At 39.0% G+C, this 20,013-nt stretch overlaps 1 protein-coding gene across 2 annotated transcripts in view; it reads left to right on the plus strand.

Moving 5' to 3' along the window:
• The window catches only part of Tmem236 (transmembrane protein 236), a 39,284-nt gene that overhangs the window by 13,197 nt on the left and 6,074 nt on the right, over positions 1–20,013 (plus strand). For both annotated transcript variants that reach the window (XM_087207218.1, XM_004859964.3), the window contains 2 exons: positions 3,872–3,944; positions 7,623–7,764. In XM_087207218.1, coding sequence (XP_087063344.1) covers positions 3,872–3,944; positions 7,623–7,764 — 215 coding nt within the window. The remainder of the gene's footprint in view (positions 1–3,871; positions 3,945–7,622; positions 7,765–20,013) is intronic.

The raw sequence follows: 20,013 nt of genomic DNA on the forward strand, positions 1-20,013 counted from the left end.
CAGAGGCCCAACCAAGTGTCTTCCTTTCTTTCCTCCTTTCTCTGTTGTCTTCCTCCCGAGCCAGCAGTCTGCTGGGTGAGGTGGTTGCTTGGATTCACGAGCCACGATCTGAGTGTTCTTTTCTAAGCATGTTTTGTTCTGTTTTGCATTACAGATAGGCTACAAAATGTGTGAATACTCGAGTTCTAGTTTCTTTTTTGCTAAACAATTCCTTCTTCAATTTCTCTCTCTTCCCTCACATGTTACTATGGCTAACAAAATGAAAAAAGACTGTGCTCAGCACTTTGCTTAGGAATACTCAGCTCCATGTCTCAGTACATTGTTTCCAAGTTCTATTTTTCTACTTGATGGAGCACAATTCAGCTCACTTTTCTGCCTTTTTCTAAATGGGATCGGTTTCCAAAAATATTTGTCCTCATTTCCATCTTAAACACCGGAAGCACCTTTAACATTCAAATTCCTAGCAGCATGACAATCATCTATTTTCCAAAAGATAGAAGCTTTCTTTTAGTTTTCTTTCCTTTCTAAGCTCCCACCAGAATCTCCTTCAATGTCCAAAAGACAACGAGGAACCAGACAAAACAAATATGCAGGGAGCCCCTGGCGAAGGAAACAGACTGTAAGACTCAGGTGGGCCAGCTTGATGCGAGACAAAATAACCAAAGACCAGTGTTTCTGGAGTTAAGTAGCAGGAAAAGATGGGTCACTATAGAACATGTTGGCTGGAATAATAAGTTTTAATTTTATTCTAATTACATTGCATATCCATTGGGTTTTTTAAAAAATTGAAGTAAAATGAACATGACATAAACAATTTTTTATATGGTTCAGTGGTATTAAGGACCTTCACTTTGCTGTGCTCTCATTACCATCATCCATCTACAAAATCCTTCTTCTAGATGTGGTTTTTTTATAAAGTGGAGTACTACTTAGCTATAAAGAATGACAAACTAGAGACATTTATAGCTAAATGAATGCACATTGAGGCCATACTCTTAAGTGAAATGAATAAAACACACATGTAAATACCGAATAGTTTTTCTAGTGTGAGAAACTGATAGTGTAAATAAGGGTTAAAATGATTAAAATGAATCATTGATAATTTGAAATAGGAAGAAAAGGTCCAAAGTGGGAGGCGAAGGGGAAAGGAAAAGAGGGAAAGGAAAAATTATGAGAAAAGGAAAAAATGGAAACAAAGTCTTTGTAAATAGGGAAGGGTGGAGGGAGTGAAGGGAGGGCAGGGAATGGGGAAAAAATAACCAAGATATATCATGTACAGGTACAAGTTCCCAATGATGAATGTAAACATACTGTATACACAAAATGTACCAATAAAAGAATTTAAGGAAAAAAATCCTTCTGCAAAACTGTTGTTGTTGGAACTGGGAATTAAACCCAGGGCCTTTGTTCTGAACTTCATCTCCAGCTCTTTTTATTTTATTCTATGTTTAATTTTTTAAAGTTTGAGACAGAGTCTCACTAAGTTGCCAATTTCCCCAGGCTGGGCTCAACCTTTGGATTTCCCTGCCTCAGCTTCGCAGAGGGCTGAGATTCTGGGTGTGAACCACCATCATCTGCAGCAATGAAGGTTTTTGATCAGGGTAATAAGATGAGTTTTACATTTTGAAACTATGACTCCATTTTTACAGTATGGAGAAAAAATTGCTAGGCAAGAGTAGAAGTACCCATGGAAACCAGTTAAGAAGTATTGCAGATGAGAGGTAACAGTGGATGAACTATGGTGTTAGAAGACAGTGGATCTGAGGTGAGTTTGGGCAGGATCAGATGATGGATTGTCATGGGTATGGAAGAGAACTTGACTTCCCTTTGGGACATATTAAGTCTGCATTTCCTCTTTGCTGTCCAGGGGAAGGTGGCACACAGATGCGTGTGCCAGTCCAGAGCTCAGGAAAAGGCAAGCATACATTTGAGAGCCAGGGACAAGTGATGGGTTCCATCCACAGGAATGGAAGACGTGATTGAGGAAGATAATTCAGATAGAGGCCCAGGAGCAATCCCTGGCAGCATTGTCCCCTTTTAGAGGTCCAGGTGAGGAAAAGAGGACCTGACAGATGGTTTAGCTGATCCTTAGGGAGTCTTATGCTGCAGGAACTTGGATCTGTGCTCAAAGAATCCAAGGCACCAGTTTTAAATCCCATCATAACCAGTGTGGGCCAGGTCTGAGTTAGAGAAAGGGGCAGTCACCTGGTTAACCTGTATCTGCTCTTACATCATCTAAGATAGCCCTAGCCTAGGGGATTCTGGGAGAAATTGTTAAAATTTTGAAAACAATCAATGATTCTTATGCCTAGAAACACATCATATAAATGGATAGATACATGCATACCCCTGTCTATAGCAGCACAGTGTGTAATAGCTCGATCTTGAAAACAGTGGGTATGTTCATCAACAGATGAATAGATCAGGAAAATGTGTTATTTATACACAGGAGAGTACTACTCTGCCATAAAGAAAGATGAACTTGAGTCATTTGTAGGCAAATGGATGCACCTTGAGAACAAAATGTTAAGTAAAATAAATCAGACACACGAACTTAAATTTTGCAAAGAAGAAACTCAAAATATATACATGTATAATTAAAGAGCCAAATAGAAGATAGAGAAATAGGAAGTAGGGAGATGTTCAAATAATTCCTTGAATTCTCATTAGTATGTATATTTCAATATACATACTAATTGGCTTCATTTATACTACTAGTTTCTCTTAGTTCATTGAAAAGAAAGTATGGTGCTGTCTCCTTGTTTCTTTTTGTATAAGAGATAGTTCTTTTTGTCTATGACTTGTACTATGAGTAACATTTTGGCCATTCGGATTTTGGTACAGTCTGTATTATTGATAGCCTCTATTTTTTATGAAATTTTGTTTTATTTTTTCACAGAAGTAAGAAGAGTGCTTACTTATATTTTCTTTATTAATATCCACAAAATTTTAAAAAATATGTGTTTAACTAATGAAAGAGAAGGTAAATATTTCATCATAGAAAACCTTTGAATATCTGTTGTCTTCCCATAAATGAATGACGTTAAGTATCCTATTTTCTCTGTTGTAGATATAGGACTACATTCATATCATATTTTAATCACTAGTTGATTGATCATATAAGATTTAAGTGGTCTAAAACTAAGTTTGAAAAATTATGACTTTTTATGTGTGTGATTTTTTTGGAGGGTTCAAGTAAAAAGTGTCCAAATGTCCTTACTTTATGTGATTTTTTAATAGTTTATCAGGTCTAAATCTTTCTCTCTTCTTTTTTTTTCAGTACTAGGCATCAAGCCCAAGGGCACTCTACCATTGAGCTACATTTCCAACCCTTTTTAAAATTTTTTATTTTGAGACAGGGTCGTTTTAAGTTGTCCCGGAAGGACTCACCCTTGTAATCCTTTGGCCTCAGGCTCCCTCTGTGCTGAAATTACAAGCATGTACTACTGTACCTAGCTCTAAGTATATTTTTTGAAAATCAATGCTACAACATGGGATGTACTATAGCTTAAGAAAGTCATACTGCTCTTTTTTTCCAGTGGGTCACTAGAGCTGGAATCATGAGTAAGATTCTAAGTAATGAATGTGGAAATGTCAAGTGTCATTTAACTTGTGCTTTGATGCTTTAGTTGTCAAGGGTTTGCTAATTATTTGAAAATCTCTCACTCCTTTGTTTGAGAAAATAATTCTGGTTTTTGCCTGTGTTCCTCTTTGCCATACTCAAACATTTGGGAAATGGAAATAGGGAAGCAATTGGGTTCTTGGAAAAACGATAGATGAATGGAATAGGAACTGCAAAATTAGCAAAATATAATGGGAACTGTTGATCGTGTACATTACTGCTTTTGCTTATTTTTTTCTCCCTTGCTAGGAGACCTGTTCTGATGATGTGTGTAGTACTCACCACACTTCCCAGCTTCAGCTTTTCCATAGCAGTGACTGAGGTATGGAATTTTGATTTCTTCTGCTGTAAAATTTTGAGATTTTAGAATTTTCTGTTATTGGAATTTGATAACGGTGTGCCCAATACATTTTTAAAAATTGATTTAATCCAGTCTTCTTCCAAATTTGCGATATATATGTATATATGTATATATATGTATATGTATGTATATCTAAAGTACTAAGATCATTGTTAGCTCTGTGATTGTTAAGACTCACATTCAATTTTTTAAAAAATCACTACTCTTGTGTTTATGTGTGCAAGATTGGAATGTTATTTCAAAATAATAATAAAAAGGTAAGAAATTTGAAAGTTGATCTACGTTTGCTCCTTCTACTGACCTGATGTTTTTCATGATTGTCCTCAGTTCTAAATGGAATATGGCAATGTCCAAAGGAACAACCTGTTAAAACTCTAAGTTCTTTGATAAGATATCCACTGACAAATTCCTTGCATGGGACATCTCTTTGAAAGCTGCTTTATGTGTTGGTTAAATACGGCTTCAAAAGGGCTCTGGTGTGTGTCCACAGGGCAGAAATTTTACAGGCAGAATTAACAGGTTGTGAAAACTTTATTATCCAAAAAGGTCAGAGAAGAATGCTCTATTAATTCAATTAATTTACAGAGTGTTGGAAATAGAAAAGCAGTAGCTTGAAGCTTCCCAAGAGCTTTAAAAATTCAATTTACAACTTCTCAAAGAACAACAAGTGGACATGGAGTTTGAGAGCTTCTTTTGGTTCTTTTCTGTGATATCTCATCCCTTGTTACATCTTTCCCTTCCTCTTTTGCTTAATTCTTCACTGTCTTTCGCTGAAGTGTAACCCACAAGCAGAAACGTGCACAAAGTATAGATGCACACTATTAATGGAGAAGTACAGAGCAAGCCCTGTGCAATTGCTACTCAGGCCAAGGATACAATTTGCCAGCTCTACCTACATCTCCTTGAAATGACTATCTTTTCCTCCTCTCAAAAGGAAACTTGACCACAAAACAGTCTGCCTGCTTTTTAATTTTTTGTGGAGGAAAGCAAATTTTATAAATGTATGTATGTACGTACAGATATGTGTGGTATAAGTTACGGCTGACTTCTTGTATTCAATTTGTTTATCATGTGGTATTGGGGATCAAAACCAGGGCTTCATGCATGCTACGCACACACTCTTCCACGGAGCTTCACCTCCTGCCTAAATCACAGTTCATTGGTTCTATTCTCTCTTTTTTTTGTTTTTTGGTACCGGCGATTGAACTTGGGACCTAGTGCTTGCGAGGCAGGTGGTTGAACCACTGAGTTAAATCCCTGGCCCTATTGGTTCTATTCTTGATGTGTTTTTCAGTTGATTCCATTTTGGGCCATTACAAATAATGCTACCCTTGGAATGTGTCTCTTGTACACTTGTGCATCTATTTCAGTTGGGTAAATACATTAGGAATAGAATTGATAGGTCGAAAGATATTCAAATGTTCCATTGTAACAGTTCATGCCAGATGAATTCTGTAGAAATTATATTTACTTCTCCCTCTCTCTCTCTCTCATTTTCTCTCTTTCTGTACCGTGGATTGAACTCAGGACCTTGTGCTTGTGAGGCAGGTGGTGGCATCACTGAGCTAAATCCCCTGAGCTAATCCTACTTTCTGTACTAAAGAATCACTAGCAGAGAACGAGTGTTCCTGCTTCTCCCCATCCTGACCAGCACTTGCATTGTTTTTCTTTTAACTATTCTAGTGGCTATATTCTCATTGTAGTTTTAAACCTAATTTCCTCCATAAGTAGTGAGGTTGAGCATCTTTTTATCCTGCCATTTCCCTATTGGATTGCTTATCTTTTAAAAACTAATTTGAAAGCGTCATCTCTGTATGACAGTCCCTTTTTGGTTATATGTATTATTGATATCTCTACCCTCTGTGGCTTACCTTCATATTCTTCCTGGTATCTTTTAGTGAACAGAAGTTTTTAACTTAAAAACTGTCCCATTTGTCAGTTTCTTTCATTTATGTATATTGCTTCTTGGCCCTTTATTTGAGAAATTTTGTCATATTGTGAGCCTGAACCTCAAAATCCTCAAGATACTCCCCCTTCTCATGTTTTGGAGGGACATTGTTTTTCTAGTCTCTTTTGGGTCCACAATCCACCCAGAGCTGTATATGTGGTGTAGTGGAGAATCTAGTTTTATTTATTTTCAAAGAACATTCAACAGGCAGGGTTCCATTTAGTAAGAAAGTCTGTCCTGCCCACACCTGTGCTGTCTTCCCTTTGTTTTAAGTCAGGTGTACCTACATGTGATTTGTTTCTGGGCTTTTGTTGTGCTCCATTACCGAGTTTTCTTTTCCTATACTGACAGATACTACATTGTCTGTTTTTGTGGCTCTGTAACAGTTCTGTATAACCAGAAGAATGATCATCCTATCTTCTTTTTCTCCTAAAGTTTCTTGCCTTTCTACTTCCACAAATGTGTTACCATCTGCTAAATTGTCACGTTTCATGAAAAGTTGGAATGTTGCTGAGTGTGTTACCACATGTAACATGTGTTACATGCATGTAATCCCAGCGCTCTGGGAGGCTTAGGCAAGAGAATCCCAAGTCCAAGCCTAAACTGGACAACCGAGTGAGTTCTCAAAATGAAGTCTCAAAAGAAAAAAGAAAAAACTTAAAAAGAGCTTATGTATTCAGTGTGAGAGTCTGGGGTTCAATTCTCAGTACAAAAACAAAATTTAAAAATTAAAAAAAGAGAGAAAAAGAAAAAGTTGAAATATTTTTCTGTAAACAAAAATACACAGTTTTATTTTTATTGATAAGCTATTTTCTGTGTAATAGTTTTCCACTTACTGGGCTGTTTGTAGGAAGACTGACATCAATGAATATGTCTATTAAATACTACCATTTTCAAAAATGATTCCTAATTATCTTGCTGTCAGCTATTTTGTTAAATGTGAATAAAGTGTCTGCACATTTTTTTAAATTGATGATGCCTTGAGTGATATCATTTTTAAAAAATCTCAGCTTCTAAATTTTTGTCATTGGTATTTAGAAATAATCCATCCATTTTGGAGGATTTTCTCCATATATTATCATGCAGTTTATGAATAACCATGTTTTGTTTTTCTTTATTTTCAATAGCTATACTGTTTATTTCTTTCTTGTGATGCATTACACTGGCAAAGGCCACCGGTAAAATGGTGAATAGAAATGGTCCTGCCCCCAATCTCAGAGGGAAATTTTTCAGTATTGATATGATACCTGCCCTAAGTTTTCTGTAGGTACCCTAAGCAGATGAAGGAAGAAATCCCACCTGGTTTAACCTGAGTTCTCCCTTCTTGGAAAACCCTGGATGCCATTATTTATTTTCCCAGCTCTTTGAGGGTGGACTCTGAAACTTGGTCCAACAGCACAGGTGAAAGGAATCACCCATTCCTTGGGCATCAGGAGGCTGCTATTCTATTTTCGCATGTGTTTACTAAGCCCCATCTTTAATTGGAAACCCTTCCACTTAGATGAACGCTTATTCCACCTGAAGAAATGGTTCGTTACCTTGTGACGTTCACAACCTGAGAAGCCGAAAAACCAAGCTTTTAATTTTGTAGTTAATGTACTTATAACTAACCTAGCACTGCTTGCAAAGTTTTGGAAAACTTTTAAGTAAGCAGAAGAATTTAAAGAGTCTAAATTTTTTTCTGAAAACAGGTGCAGAAGAATAACAATGGGTCCATTGATTTACTACCTGATTCCCTCCCAGACCTGCCTGTGTCTCTGGTTTTGCTATCCTTGATCGTGGTTGATATTCTTGAAAAACTCAGGACATATCCTCTTAGAGGGCAGGAAAAGAGTAAGTATTCTTTTAAAAACAAATGCTTTTTTGACCTGGGGGTTTAGCTCAGTGGTTCTGCCGCCTGCCTCGAAAACACAAGGACCTGAGTTCGATACCCGGTACCAAAAAAAAAAGAATGCTTCTTAAAAGTTTGATATGTCTTTCACTTTTCTGCCACTCTGTTATCTGATGATATGTTTAATGATACTGCATCTTTTCGTAGGGATAACATCACTGATGGAAGATTTAAAATGAAGCTATCTAAGTTTAGCTTTTTGGTTTTTTTTGTACCAGGGATCGAACTCCGGTCCTTGTGCTTACAAGGCAGGCAGTGGAACCACTGAGCTAAATCCCATTTTTAAACCTATTCTGATAGTTATTCTTATATCTTAGTTGCATTTTGGTAGCTCTTAAAATTAATAAAACTATCAAATATTTAACAGCAAAAATTTAGTGTTTAGCAAGAAAATTACCTAAGTAAATTATTGTAGATTTATATTTTTCTAAGAATTCTCTTAAATCTTTAAGTTTAGATGAATAAACTGATAATTCAGATACCTTTGTTATAGGTAGCACACTGTGTATGAGTATTATAGTTGTGTCCTAGAGAATTACATGAATATAATGGTGGATTATAAAAAAGCCAAAGATCACACTAATAAAACCATGATAGGTCATATTCCTGCAAAGGGAAATGAAATGGAGATTGGCCTTAACACATGTCTTTTATTAATTGGATATTTTATTTATTCAGTCATAAATTCTTTTAGTTTTTATCTAGTATCATGTAATAGTGTGTGTTTAATTGGCAATGTCTATACACTATAATTATTGTATGGCGAAGACCCCGTCATGTTGTGCGTTTGAAATGGATAGATGGTGTAAGATCACCTCCCAGCAGGGTGTCCGGGAGGTTTCCGAGTGACAGTCATGAGGCGGAGAGCCAGTCATTCCTTTGTGGGCCACAAACCATCACCTCCCCATTGCTTTGCTCCTCACCCTGACAGCAAGACCGAGTTGGAGGCCCTGAGGAAACCTAAGTGTCTCATTTTCACTTGTCATTGGGTAGGAGAGGACTCTTCTGCCTAAGCCAACACAGGTGACAGATAAGGTGGCTCCAGGGGCCTCTGTTAAAGAAGAAGCGCTCCCAAGTTACATCTGCTGTCAGAGCCAAGTATTTCTGTCTTAAGCTGAGGAGATTTGGGAAAGTCTCAGCTCTGCACATCTCTAGACTCCTTAGAACTGTAAGACTGCTTGGATGACTTTGTATTTTCTATATTAATGTAAACTTCCTGTCCAAGTGAAAAGTTCTGTTTTTAAAAAATGCACATCTGTATTTTGAGAATAAGCGAAAGGGATTTTATTTTGGTTGCTGATGAGTTGGATTTCTTAAAAAGGAGTTTTCCCTGAATCCAGCAGCAATGATACCTTTGAGAATCAAAATAACAAGACATTAAAGAAGCAGTCAGTCTTGGGGAGAAGGCTCTCTAATGTCTTGTGTAACTGCTTCTTCTTAAAGAGCCCCCTTAAACTCCTTTCTGCCCAGACATAAGGGGAATAATTGATATCTGGTTTAATAGCTCTATCAAGGGCCAGGGATTTGGTTCAGTGGTGCTGCTGCCTGCCTTGCAAACACAAGGTCCCGAGTTTGATCTCTGGTACCAAAAAATAGCTCCATCAAACCTAGCATCTACTCAAAATATCATTATAAATATTAATGATGCATCACTTCATTTTAATGCAAGCTTTCAACTCATATTAGTAAAAATATGCATATTAGTAAAATAAATTATGTAAATTTTGATTCCACGGGGGATTCTCATTTATCCCCTGAAACTTAGACACTTAACATATAAATCTCAGTGCATCAATCTGATTCTAAGCAAGTATGCTGTAAATACGGTGTCACTACATGTGGTACTTTTAGAATCAAAGAAATAGGGTGAGGTGGGATGATGAGTGAGATTTAGAAAATCTGTCTCCCTTTACAAAATGTGGAGAAAGTATGAGCTGTGCTTCATCCAAATAGTTTGGAATGTACAGCTCTCCATTGTCTTGTAGCAGTTTTGACTTTGTATTGGATGAAACTAAGGACATATAAAATGTTTGCATTTATAGGCCCCCGGTGCTGTCCTTATCATCTTAATGCCAAGCTACATTTTATCTTTGTGTAGCTTTTCCATTTCTAAATTTTAAATATGTTATTCTACATACAAAATGTGTTGGACCAAGATATCCTTTGTGTTGACTTCCTATTACCAGTGAAAACACCTCAGTTTCAAGTGATCATCATGCCACAATTCCCAAATGCATCATTTCATGTAGATTGAACCTTCATGGAAATATCTTTCTCCCATGTAGATACCTGAGCCCTGCTAATTTCACAGATATATATATAGTGCCTAATAATATTAATTTCTGGTCACATGAACAAATGATGACAATAGAATTATCCAGCTTGAAGATCCCCTGCCCTTACTGGCCTGTGGGTACAATGAGTGCGCCCTAACATTCTCATTTGAAGTTTGCTAGCTGAGTCTCAACCTATAAATGACTACCCCTGCATCTTGTCTTCCTCTCCCATCTTGTTCCTGCTCCTGTTCTAAAACCCAGAACCCAGGGTGTCAGCAGCCTTCTGATTTGTTGGTTCAGACCTTTGAGTATCCCACTGCTTCTGCATGTTCTGATTCTTCTTCTATGCAAAATCGAGGTGCTGTCCCCACCCTGGATGCGTGAGTCTGGGCTCTTGACTTTCCATCCTCAATCCTGAGATTGCTCGTCTCGTCTTTGGGACCTGAGCTGATGTTCTGTTGGTGCTTTAGACAGATTACCTTTCTTTTGCCAGTTGCAATCCTGATTTCCTTCTAGTGAGTTCTAGAGAAGTCTCAGAGTATTGGAATAATTGTTTTTGTTTGGAAAGACAGCTTTTTATCCCCAGAATGTACTGTACCAAAAGATTGCATAGGCTTCAATAATTTCAAGCAATGGTCATCTTTCTCCATGGGGAAACTACCATGTTCCCTTTTTGCCATGGGCCTTGCAGCTGAGTCTAATAGAGCCAGACCTTCTTTGTTAAAGGTGTTCCCCATCCCATGGGGACTCACAGCTTCTTCTTATACCAGCCATTGTAATAGACATTATATTGTCTGAACCCTAATCACGATGAACATTCAGTTCCTCTCTATGCCACTACCTAGAATTCTTTCATTCTTGTATACAACAGCAGGCACAAACAGATGCTTGAAGGTGTTCGTGGTAAGGGTGGGAGTTTTTAATCCTACCTGCAGGATTTATTTAAATAGTATTTGTAGCCTAGCTTGGACATCGTAACCAAATGGTATAATAGAGTTTATAGGTAAGATGGGGCCAAAGGTGAGGGAAAATTTAATCTAAAGCGTTGGAGGTCAGAAAGGACTAAAGGGTGTAGCTGGGATTTGTTGGAGTTTGTAGGTGGAGATGGTGAAGAGAGCTTTCTATATCAAAGGAAGATCAGGCCTCAAGGAACTCAGGTGTGCATGTAAGTGAATGGGTGTGTCTGGGAAATAAAAATAACTTCAGCTGAATTTCACACCCTGACTCAACACATCTGTTGCTGGAAAGGAAGTTGCCTTCTTAAAAGCGACTACAAAAATAAAAAAACCCAACTATGACTTGTTTGTCAAATTGTCATTCTGGGAGCTACAAAACTACTTCAAGAACTGCTGTGAAATCTTGTAGGGAGAGAAGGCTTGGGGTCTCTAGAGGCCCCAGTTCCTACTCAACCAGATCAGTACAGTGTTTGTTTAGGAATCATTTCATGTAGGATTTCATGGGCGGGTACTACAGGTTTGGAAGCCATCCATCCAGGGCCTGGTGGAGAGCTGTAGTTGTGCCTGTTTCTAGTTGTGCCACAGCTGAGGTGACAAATTCCCTCCAGGCCTGGCTCTCTACAAGATCAGGACTTCGCACCCCCTAGAGGCAAACTGCTCTGGACAAATTCAGCTTTGCAGGTGGAGCAGGGCCAAGCTACTGCGGTGCGTGCAGGCTTGATGCGAGTGTAACATTTTTTTTAACTTGTAACTTTTTTTAACATGCCATTTTGAATTATTTCTTATGTTATTTTTTCCAGATGAATACATATCCATTTTAAAAAGTTGTACGATAGAGATTAACAAAAAATAAAAAGGCAAATCAACTATAATCTTACGAACTAGAGATGTATGACTGACAGCAGTTTATTGTACATTCTTCAGTTAAGAAAACAGATTTTGTCACTTTTTAATGTGTGGTGGGTGTCATTCTTATTACATTGTCTGCTACTGCATCATTTGTATTTATTGAATGATATTCCGTTGTATCAATGGATCATAATATATTTAGCTAATCCTCTAAGGTTGGGAAACTGGATTTGTTCTGTTTTTTTTGAGGCCATAGGTGTTTGGGTTAGGACACACGTGTGGTGCAGGAAGTCTGTGTTTAAAGCGACCCAGTGCTGGGTATGGGAGTCAGAGGCCCCTCAGCAAGGGGACTGGCCAAACAGAAGCTGGGGACAGAGGGTTAACCAGCGCGGGCCGAGGGCCAAACGGTATCAGGAGGACGCTGCAGTGTCCTCAGAAGACCCAACCTCTGCGCATGCCCAGACTCCTTGCCAACACTGCCGCCAAAGAAAGTGACTGTTATGGGCTGGCTGCACACGCAGAGAAATGCGGAGGGGATCCAGAAGGGTGCTGTAGGAACAGTGTGCAGCGGCCAGTGCTATGGCTGAGTGAGGGCTCTCCGCGAGGTCAGAGGTGGCCTGCAGGGGTGAGGTTAACAGGCTATTTGAGTGGAAACCTCAGTACTGCAAAGGAGGTGCCAGGTATGATGTTGGCAGGGCACAGCCTTCCAATAAATCTGCTCACAAAGGCCCTGGTCCAATTCCTTGTGTCATCTCTTTAATACCCAAAGGCTTAGGACAAGGGCTGCAGGGACCTCAGTAGCAGAGATGGTTATTTCCTTACTCAGATGCCCGGATGCAGAATGTCTGGCTCAAAGTCTACACAAGAATTTAAGGATTTTGATATGTGTAGCCCAATCGCTCTAAGGAGCGCTCTAATTTACTCTCTAGACAGCAGTGTAAGAAAACACCTGTTTCTCCCTAACCTTGTAATGTATTCCATTTTATCTTTGCCAGTTGCATTGGCAAATAGTATCCTCTTACTTTCATAGTTTGCCTTTTAATGTGTTCATTAACATTTTCCCATCGTTTCGCTGGCCATTTGTATTTTTAATTATCATATATTAGTGTTCTTTATCTACTTTTCTGTTGTTCTATCCTTTCTTTTTATTTTAATTTGCTCTGACTTATGTGTTCTATAAATGTTAAAGAAGTTAAGCCTCGGCTGTCATAGCTGCTGGATATATTTCTGTTATCAATTTTACTATAGGGATTTTTTATAGGGAGAATTGTAAGTTTTGGCCTATTTCAAGCTATCAATCTTTCCTGTTTTTGGCTCAGTCTTTGGCATTATACTTAAAAAGTCTTTAATTTTTTCCTATAAGTGAAAAGTATCAATTATTTTCTCAAAAAATTTACATTTAAATATTTAATGAAGAAAAGTTAAATGTTCTGTAGAGTGCAAATTTGTTAATTTATAAATAAGCATATTAAATATTAAATGGGATAATTAAATATTAATTTATTAAATATGACAAACATGATAATAAATACTGAATATGATAATATATTAAATATGATAATATATTAACCTATTTGACTAGGCAGTGTTTGGATTTATGCCTCTATAATATTTCTGTCCATTTTTCCTGATAGTTACGACATATAAAAACACAACAGAATGCTTTAAAAATATTAGTGCCAAGCCCAGCACCCATGTGAACCAAATCAGGATCTTTGGGGCTGGGACTTGATTATGTGTAGATTTTTAAAAGAATGTCTCTTTGGATGATTCTGATTTTATGTCTCCAATTAGGAGCTGTGGCTTTCATCCTCGGCTGTACATTCGACTCAACTAAAGGGCTTTACATTTCTTTGACATAATTAAATCATGGTTTGGGAGTGGGAGCCAGGCACTAGGAATTTTTCAGTCTCGCCCGGCGATTTACGGAGGTGGAAGCGATAAAGCCACACAGGGAGAAAGAAAGCAGGTGCAGCTCGCACCTGCTGAGCTCCCGTCTGAGGAAGAAGCAGCACATTTCCTGCTTCGAGCAGTGGAGAGAGATGGAAGGCAGAGCCTCCGACAGAGTGGGCAGCCCTGGAGTGGCTGCCGTGGGGAAGGACGTGCCACGAATCAAGATGCAGTGGTTTCTTCAGTCATACTCAGAAATCTGGGCGTAAACTGCGGGCGAGGTAGAAGTACAGGGCTAATCCAGCCCTGGGAGTTGGCAGAGCAAGGATAAAAGAAGGAAGAGGAACTCCTCCTTTCTGAGTTATTTCTGCTTGTTTTTGACCAGTGAAACATGACTTCTTTTTTCTTTTTTGTGTGCTAGGGATAGAACCCAGGGCCTTGCATGTATTAAGCATGCGCTCTACCACCGAGCTACATACCCAGCCCCAAAACAGAATTTTGAAAATCGTGGCACTGATGATTTTTATTGAACTTGTATTTCTAGTGACTCAGAGGCTTCTTGTTAACATATGTCCAGGAGCTCTTAACCTTGGGTAACCCCCAGAACCAGAAAAATCTCTAAAATACAAACTTATGAGCTCTGCACATTGATCTACAGAGGGGGAGAAAGAACCTGGCATCTATGATTTTTAAAAATTTTTTGTGGTACTAGGGAATTGGACTCAGGGTCTTTGCACCAAGCTACAATCCCCAGCTCTTTTTATTTTTTATCTTGAGATAGAGGCTCTCTGAGTTGCTGAGTCTTGCTAAGTTGGTAAATTTCTGGGCTTGGAATGGCAATCCTCCTGTCTCAGCGTCCCACAGTGCAGGGATCACAGGCCTGCACCACTATGCTGAGCCAGATCTGTAAAGTTTTAAAGTTCCAGAAACAATTCTGGTGCCTACTCCTGATTATAGGAAGTATTAGGAGCTGTAATCAATACCAAGTTAAAAAGATGAGAGACAAAATCTAAATTCCTAAAGGAACTTCCTAGATTTCCTTAAAATGTAAGTTATCATGCATTAAGCCGACAGAATGTAAGAGATGTTACAGATTTAGAAGAGACAAAGGTAGCTGGGGACACTTTTTTTTTTCTGAATAAAATGAATGACATTTTGAGTTCCTCTTTGTTTCTTTTTAAGAAATAGCTTATTATACAATACGAGCCCAGCATGAGCTTGGCTTCCATAATGTGTCGTTTTGCAATAGTATGGTCAGGGACGTGTAGGAGAACACTGTGTTCAGGCCATGCCAAGAAGGGAGGGTATTTCCTTCCCCACCCTCCTTTTGTTTCATAAAAGAAGGAAGTTCCAGGAAAGTATGTCAGTTCTAGGATTTCCCCCCCCCTTCTCAAGAAATAAGTGCCCACTGGCTACACTGGTGTGAAAGTGGGTAACAGTTCTGGTTTATACCTTCTGATGAAGTAGCAGCTGTCAGGATTCAATCCGAGCCCCATGCCAACAGATACAGAGCATCAGGTGCTGTCAAAATCTTGAGTAAAGATTCCATTTAATTGGGCCAGCTTCACATGATTTAACAATTTGTTTTTATATTGTCTATTTCTTCCTAAGTGGGAAAAAATTGTGAACGATTTTGGTATGTAAAAGGACACACTTGAGAGTTGCAGCATATTTCTGTAATAATTATACCAGGGAGACTTATAGGAATATTGAAACACGGGTCTTTCTGCATGCATTTCTTTAGAATATCAAGCCTTGTTTTCTACATCTTTACCCATCAAGACAAGCTTTGGTCGGTCCTGGTGTGAAATGAAAGGCATAGGTCATTGATTTTTCAATATCTCAATGTTCTTGTCTCGGATGGAAGGGAGCTGATTGCCTGCAGAATGTGCAGATGTCCCTGGTCACTTTTTGTTGACATTGTGTGTGTATTAATAGTGGGGTCCTTTCTGTGGGAACGCTGCTTTTCTCATGCTCTGTTTGCACTGCTATTTTAGGACCCAAGCCCCCCTATTTCTGGGTGTGTGCAGGCTATGGGGAAGAGTGGCAGGGCTGCTTCCTATGAGCTCACAGGTGCTGTCTTTTGGGAATCACTCATCTTATTTGCCCCTTCCTTCCAGGGCCTGTTGACCCCGGACATGGCCGATGCCTGGGAGGCCTCTGACATGCTTTGAACCACTTCTGCGGCTGGTGGAGCCTTTTCTCTGTCCGCTCAAGACCTGCTGGGCTGGGCAAGTGCCGCACTGTGCTGGCTTGCTCCTCTGGGCCCAGTGTCATTTGCATCTTCTCTTACTCTGAGGCCATGCTGTACTGCTACCGTCTTCTTGATGTCTTCCAGGGCTTGTTAATGAAAAGAAACCCTCCCATCTTCTATTTGGCAAATCCTCCTGGTGATCTATTTCATACCAATACCAGCTGCTGGGGGTAGAATAGTGAATAGCTAGCTCCCTGTTACGAAGCTCCCAGGCCAGTGGGCATAAGGAGATGTTAGTAAACTGCCCTAGTAAGTGTGTGTCATTAAAGCAGGCTCATTCCCATTTTCGTCAGCTTAGTCACCCTGCTGGGGTTTTAGCTTGGATTTCTAGCACTAGTCTGTATTTGTCGTCAATTCATTCAATTTTAGTCTGTACGTGAGCACTTAATGCTCCAAAGTGTTTCTAAGAATGCAGGGTATATAATAGAGGTATTTCAAACCACTTTGAAGTCTACAATTAGTTATATTTGGCAATGAAATAACTCCATGCTTTTCAACATTTTCATCTTACTATTCATATTTCTTTGAAATTTATTCAATATATTATTTTTACATACATTCTAAAATATTTGAGGGAAACTGATAAGAATAGGGGAACATAATTCAGCATGCATTATTTTATATATTGTATATTTCTGATTAAAATATCTAGAGATATATACCATATATAACTAGTATAAATATATAATGATTTTCTACTTCTGTGTACAGTAAATTAAGTCATACTCTCTAGTCTAAACACATATCAACTGGCCAACATAGCTTGAATGAAAAGCTGAAGATTAGCAAGTTTTGACTAGAAAGTTTTCTCATTCTTCAAAAGTAGAATAGTTTAAAATTGATAATATTATCAGTTGTTTGCATTTTTTGTCCAGTGTTGGATAATCTATAAAGTAATGTGACGGAGGGGAAAATAATCTTTAAACCTCATAACTTTCCAGCTGTGTCCTCAGATAAAAAAATTGTCTTAAAATTTTATACTAATTTAAATCAAGAAATGACACATCCATTCCTTGTCAGAGTTATACAACTCATGGCAGGAAACTGAAGCTGGATGCTGGGCCTTTTGAATTTTCTGGATAACAATACAATGCCTTTTGTAAGGAAAGGTCCTGCAACTACTTCGCACCTGGAGCTGTATGATCGTGAGTTTTTCCTCAACTGATAATGGGTGAATATTTGTCTCAAATTCATCATCCTCCTCAAGTGAGGAAAATTTGTGCACAGTTTTGAGCCCTGGAAATAGTCTGATGGCCAATTTTCGATCAACCGCTTGTCTAGGGTGAGGCTGGGGTGGAGAACTCTGATTTGTAGTGTTTGCCAATTTCCCTGCTATGGCTCCAGCCAGGATCAATTTCAAGCTCAGCTACCAAGCCAGCCTCACTGGGTATGGGTAATGGCATTGGAAGAGGTGCCTATGACCAGCTCTGGCTGGCTGGCAAAACTGTCTCCCTCTGTTTGGCTATTCTGTCCGGGGTGCAGAGCTTTTCTTTGTGATGTGAACAGACAAGTATGAGAAATCACCCCGTGATCTTAAGATGCATAGTGTGATACTATTTCCCAAGCTTTTGGACTGCCCTCAACATAGGGACTCAAGGTCACCAGGCAACCAAAGCCAAAGTTGAATAAGCTGCAATCACCCTTATTGTTTATTATACTCTGTTATTCTCTGCTCTACTTCACTTAATTTAAAGCAATACATGTTTTGGCTATTGCTACTTTTTATTCAACACGTATATGACTTTCTAAATGTCAGACACTATTTTAAGTGCTTTGTATATATTGAATTATTCTTTCATTATAGCCAGCCTATTATGTAGATGCTGTGTTTGATCATTTGTTTCTTGGCAATATTACTTATTACTTATAGTCTCCAAGTAGCAATGTTTATCATTTACTTTGGACGGTATTCTTATTTATCGTCCTTCCCCCTCTAGTTCTCCAAGAGAATTATGGCTAAAAGTGCTTTGAGTGCTTCCTGTGTTTTAAAAAGTTTTCAAATAAAACTATTACTTTTCTTCTCTAGTTTTTTTCCCCTCAATGTTCACCTGAATTGTTTTTAGTTTTCTTTAGAATATTTTGCCCATGGGAAAAATGTAATTTGGAGAATATTCATCAAGACGAGTTACACATTTTTGGAGTAATTCTTTGTTGTCTGATTGCTGAGAAGTGAGAGTCATGTCGCACCTCAGCTGCCTCTGCCAGTGTCACTACTTAAGTCCTCTTTGACTCTGTTGCTGCCCACTTTCTCTTGCTCTGAGGCCTGCAAGTGCTTTCTGTTGAACTGAGAATAAAGTCCACATCTTCTCTTCTGGCTTCTAAGGCTTTATTTCATCTGTCTCTGTCACAGACACTGTGGTATAGTCGCTAAGGATTTGTGACTCACGTTCTGTTTTTTTCTACTCCCTGGCTGTTTGACCTTGGGAGCCATTCTTTTTCTTTTTGGTACTGGGGATTGAACTTGGGTCCTAGCGCTTTCGAGGCAGGTGGTGGAACCACTAAGCTAAATCCTCAGCCCTTTGGAAGCCATTCTTGATCTCTCTTTGCCTCTATTTACTCTTCATTAAAACAGACAACAGTATCTACACCCCAGGACTTTTATATGTAAGTTAATGCATATAAAAGGCCTAGAACAGAACCTAGTAACCAGAAAGCACTTAGTAAATACTGATGCCTCTCTGCTTCCTCTTCTCTCTGCCTTCCTAACCTCTCACCAACTTCCTTCAACTTGTGATAGCTGAAGGACCTTCACACATGCAGTTCCTACTATCAGGCAAGTTCTCTTCTCCATTCCTCACCTAGCTGATTCCTTATTCTTCCCACCTCTGCTGACCTCACTTCTCAGATGAGCCTCCCTTGACTCCTAGGCTAATTCGGGTCGCCTGTGATAATTTTCATCACGCCATCTACCACTGGCCCTCCACATCCACACTTTCTGCAAATTCAGCCAACTGTGGATCAGAAAGAATTGAAAAAAAATTGCGTCTGTACTAAACATGCACCAGCTTTCTTCTTTATGTTCTCTGAACGGTACAGTGCACTGCACAGTATTTATATTATATTAGGGGTTATAAGTAGGCTACAGGTGATTTAAACTACATGGGAGATTTTATTAAGAGATCCAAGCATTCATGCACATACCACACCCCTGTGGGGGCTGCGGGTCCCAATACTGTGGTCGACTGTGCTTTCTGTTGAAAGCCTATTATTATTCTTATTAATAAAAAAGCTTATTATTTATTCCTTAGAAAGCTTATTATTCTTTCCTTAGAGGAGTGAGTACTGGAAGAGTTGGGTGATGGGTTCTGTGTCCATGCCACGTGGTACATTGTTTGCTGATGTCTGCTTCAGGTGTGGTGGATCCCTTTCCTATTTGCCTGTTCCTACAGACATTTGGGAGCCTAGTTCCTTAAGAGCAGCCTCACTGTGGCATGTTTTTGGGTGTCTTCTCTTGTGATTCCTCCTTCTGTTTATTTAGATAGTAAGAGGAATGCGTGGTCACCTAGAAAACACCTCTCTACAGACTTGTTCTGTGGTGTACTCTTTATTTCCTGTCAGCCTAATGACATCTTGCTGGGGGAACAGGGTAGAGGAAGAAACAAATCAGTAGAAGCGAACAGTAAAGTAAAATAGGCAGGAGTTAGTATAGCTACTTAAACACTTGTCTGTTATGGAAAGAAAAGTTTTTTCTTAATTATTTTGCACAGGGCCGGGGATTTAGCTCAGTGGTTCTGCCGCCTGCCGCACAAGCGCAAAGACCCGAGTTCGATCCCTGGTACCAAAAAAACAATGGTTTTTTTTCTTAATTATTTTGCGCAGTGAAGACGAAGTTATTTTAGCAACTGGCACGCAGTGTAGGAGCTGAGCAGAGCGGCTGCTATTTTTGTAGGCAGAGGGCACCGTGTGCTTCTCTGGAAGTGAGTGGATTGCTCTTTCTAAGCTAATATCTTTTATAGTTTTGGCACA

This window comes from Heterocephalus glaber, unplaced genomic scaffold, assembly GCF_053883595.1.
Source record: "Heterocephalus glaber isolate CG9 unplaced genomic scaffold, H.glaber_assembly_v1.0 deba00000768, whole genome shotgun sequence".
Taxonomy (NCBI): domain Eukaryota; kingdom Metazoa; phylum Chordata; class Mammalia; order Rodentia; family Bathyergidae; genus Heterocephalus; species Heterocephalus glaber.